Source organism: Empidonax traillii, unplaced genomic scaffold (assembly GCF_003031625.1).
Source record: "Empidonax traillii isolate 1590-97213 ecotype Southwest subspecies unplaced genomic scaffold, ASM303162v1 scaffold138:size3245559, whole genome shotgun sequence".
NCBI classification, from domain to species: Eukaryota; Metazoa; Chordata; class Aves; order Passeriformes; family Tyrannidae; genus Empidonax; species Empidonax traillii.
Window position 1 is genome coordinate 109,286 of NW_020955331.1, and position 2,289 is coordinate 111,574.

Consider the following 2,289-nt stretch of genomic DNA (forward strand, 5'->3'; position numbering starts at 1 on the left):
AGGCCACGTTTGTAGCCAGCAAAAATGGCCTTGCACCACAGCCTGAAGACATGGAGAACGTTTGCAAGTTATAAATCACTCCAGAGCAACAAAAGTAAAAATAAACCATGTGCTGTTTCAGCAGAAACTAATCCCACCAATTATAAACTAATTCCACCACTAAACTGGTAGAAATTCAGCAGAGGAAAAACCCCACCTTTACAAATCAATGCAAATCGTTACATTTGGTGAACAGAGGAAACCCAAGTACCTAATAATGAAGTATTTATGAGAACGTTGCAGCTTTCTGACCCCACACTACAGGATTTACACTAAAGGTGAAGTGCTTCAGCATCAGCAGATGTTTCCAAATGTCTCCTGACACTATAATGAATAAATACAGCTTTTGTCTACACACCACAAAAACAGTCTCCCATGTTACAAGAACTCCTATAGAAAGTAGAACTGCTCCTAGTTTGTAGCCTCAAAGGAATTAGCTGCAGCCTGTGGAGGCAGCCAGTGACACAACTCCACATCCACTGGACACAGGCACCACACAAACTCCACCGCAACTCCTGAGGACCAAGTCCTGTCTGCACTACGCAGGTAAAGCCATTATAAGCTGCTCCACACACCGTGTACACAGCACATCTGCCCCAACCGCATCCATCACCTGTCCCGGGATACAGCAGGATCAAGCTGAGATACCCAGTTCTCCCTGCCACATGTACGTAACAGGAGAAGGACTCCACGGACAACCGTCAAGACAAAGCTGTGATTCACAAAACCGTTCAACGGTTTGGGTTGGAAGGGACATCAAAGACCACCCAGTTCCAACCCCCTGCCCTGGGCAGGGACACCTTCCACTAGACAGGTTGCTCAGAATCCCATCCAACTTGGCCTTGAACACCTCCAAGGAGGAGTCCACAACTCCTCTGGGCAATAGAGCGCTCAGTCAACCCCCCTCGTTTACAAACTCAGTCCCTACATCAACAGAAAATCTCGATGGCATAGCAGCTCCCTTACTCAAGGGAGTGGGATAGCCAAGCCTCTCTTGCACACGGGAGGTTCACAAACACTGTGCTAACAAAACCACCATCGACATCCTGCATTTACTGACAGGCCAAGGAAACCTCGGCACAGCCTTGTAAGAGCTGTAACAGCCCGTGACAGAAGGCCCGTGTGGGCCCAGCAGGACACCGGGCAGAGAAGACATCCTGGACAACCAGAGCAACCACAGGAACACGGATCACTGCCCGCTGTTTTAACACTCCCCAAAATGCCCATGTGAACAGCGCTGCAGCAGCGAGCCTAGCCCCGCCGGGCAGTCACTCACCTCCCGGTCATGGCGTCCTCGCGCAGAGCCGGTCCCGGCAGGCCTGGAAACGACACACAGCGATGAGCGGACCCGCGGGGTCCACCCCGAGCCCCGCGACCCTCCGCTCCCCCACAGCGCGGCTGCCCCGGGCGCCTCCGGCCCAGGGCCCCGGCCCGCCACCGGCACCATCCGCCGCGCATCGGCGCCATCCCGCGCTCTGCCCGGCCCGCACCGCGCCATCCGGAGAGCCCCGGGAGCCCCGCGCCCGCCGCCGAGCCTCACGGGGGAGGGCGACCCCGCCCAGCCCCTCTGCCCTGCCCGAGCCCCGCGGGCCCCGCTCCAACTCACCCCGAGCGCCCCAAGATGGCGGACAGAGAGACCCGCCCCGCGCGGCCCGCCGGGAAGGACGCCGCGAGGACCCGCCGAGTGCCGTCCGGGCGCCGCCTGAGCGGGCGGCACCGAAAGGAAGGTGGCAGTGATGATGGTGGGGGGCTCAGCGGGGGCGGCGCGGGGGTCGCTGTGACCCTCGCTCCGTCCCGGGGCCACTGGGGGGCGATCCTGGGCGGGAGATACCGGGAGGGGCGGCCCCGGACCCATCGTGCAGGCGCCCGCCCGGGCAGCCTCGCGAGGCCCCCTAGCGTGGTGGTTGCCATGGAGACGGGCGGCGCGTCCCGGTGAGGGCGGGCGAGAGGAGCCGCACCGGGATCGGGGGAGGGGAGCGGGGAAAGGGGGGAAATCCCCGCGGGAAGGTGAAGGGAGGCCTGGCCGGGCTGGGCAGAGAAAGTGAGAACCGGCCGTGGCGGTGGAACGAGCCGACGAGCCCGGGGAGGGGAAGGGCAGCGCTTGGTGTTCGGAGTGGGCTCCGGGCCCTGCCCGTCTTCCTCTGTTCTCACCTTGAATTGGTGAATCATTTCGTATTTATTTTACTCCCGATATCGCCTCGGTGACAGAAAACACGTTTCTACACTGAAATCCCTTCCCTTCCCTTCCCT

General features: G+C 59.8%; 2 protein-coding genes across 4 annotated transcripts in view; one reads left to right on the top strand and one right to left on the bottom strand.

Annotated features, from left to right (window-relative positions):
- Nucleotides 1-1,704, bottom strand: part of RPL35A (ribosomal protein L35a) — a 7,826-nt gene extending 6,122 nt beyond the window's left edge. Inside the window, exons 1-2 of one of the 2 annotated variants that reach the window (XR_003571254.1) lie at nt 1,646-1,704; nt 1,316-1,358 (exon numbers count right to left, since the gene is read on the bottom strand). Coding sequence is in view for 1 of the 2 variants with exons in the window: in XM_027884094.1 (XP_027739895.1) it covers nt 1,316-1,326 (11 nt within the window). In the remaining variant the exon portion in view is untranslated. The remainder of the gene's footprint in view (nt 1-1,315; nt 1,359-1,645) is intronic. The other variant, XM_027884094.1, reaches the window with a different exon arrangement.
- Nucleotides 1,705-1,906: 202 nt separating this feature from the next.
- The window catches only part of IQCG (IQ motif containing G), a 21,564-nt gene continuing 21,181 nt past the window's right edge, over nt 1,907-2,289 (top strand). The window contains exon 1 of one of the 2 annotated variants that reach the window (XM_027884112.1): nt 1,907-1,971. The gene's annotated coding sequence lies outside the window, so the exon portion shown is untranslated. Of the gene's footprint in view, nt 1,972-2,024; nt 2,153-2,289 lie in introns of those variants that run through there. The other variant, XM_027884113.1, reaches the window with a different exon arrangement.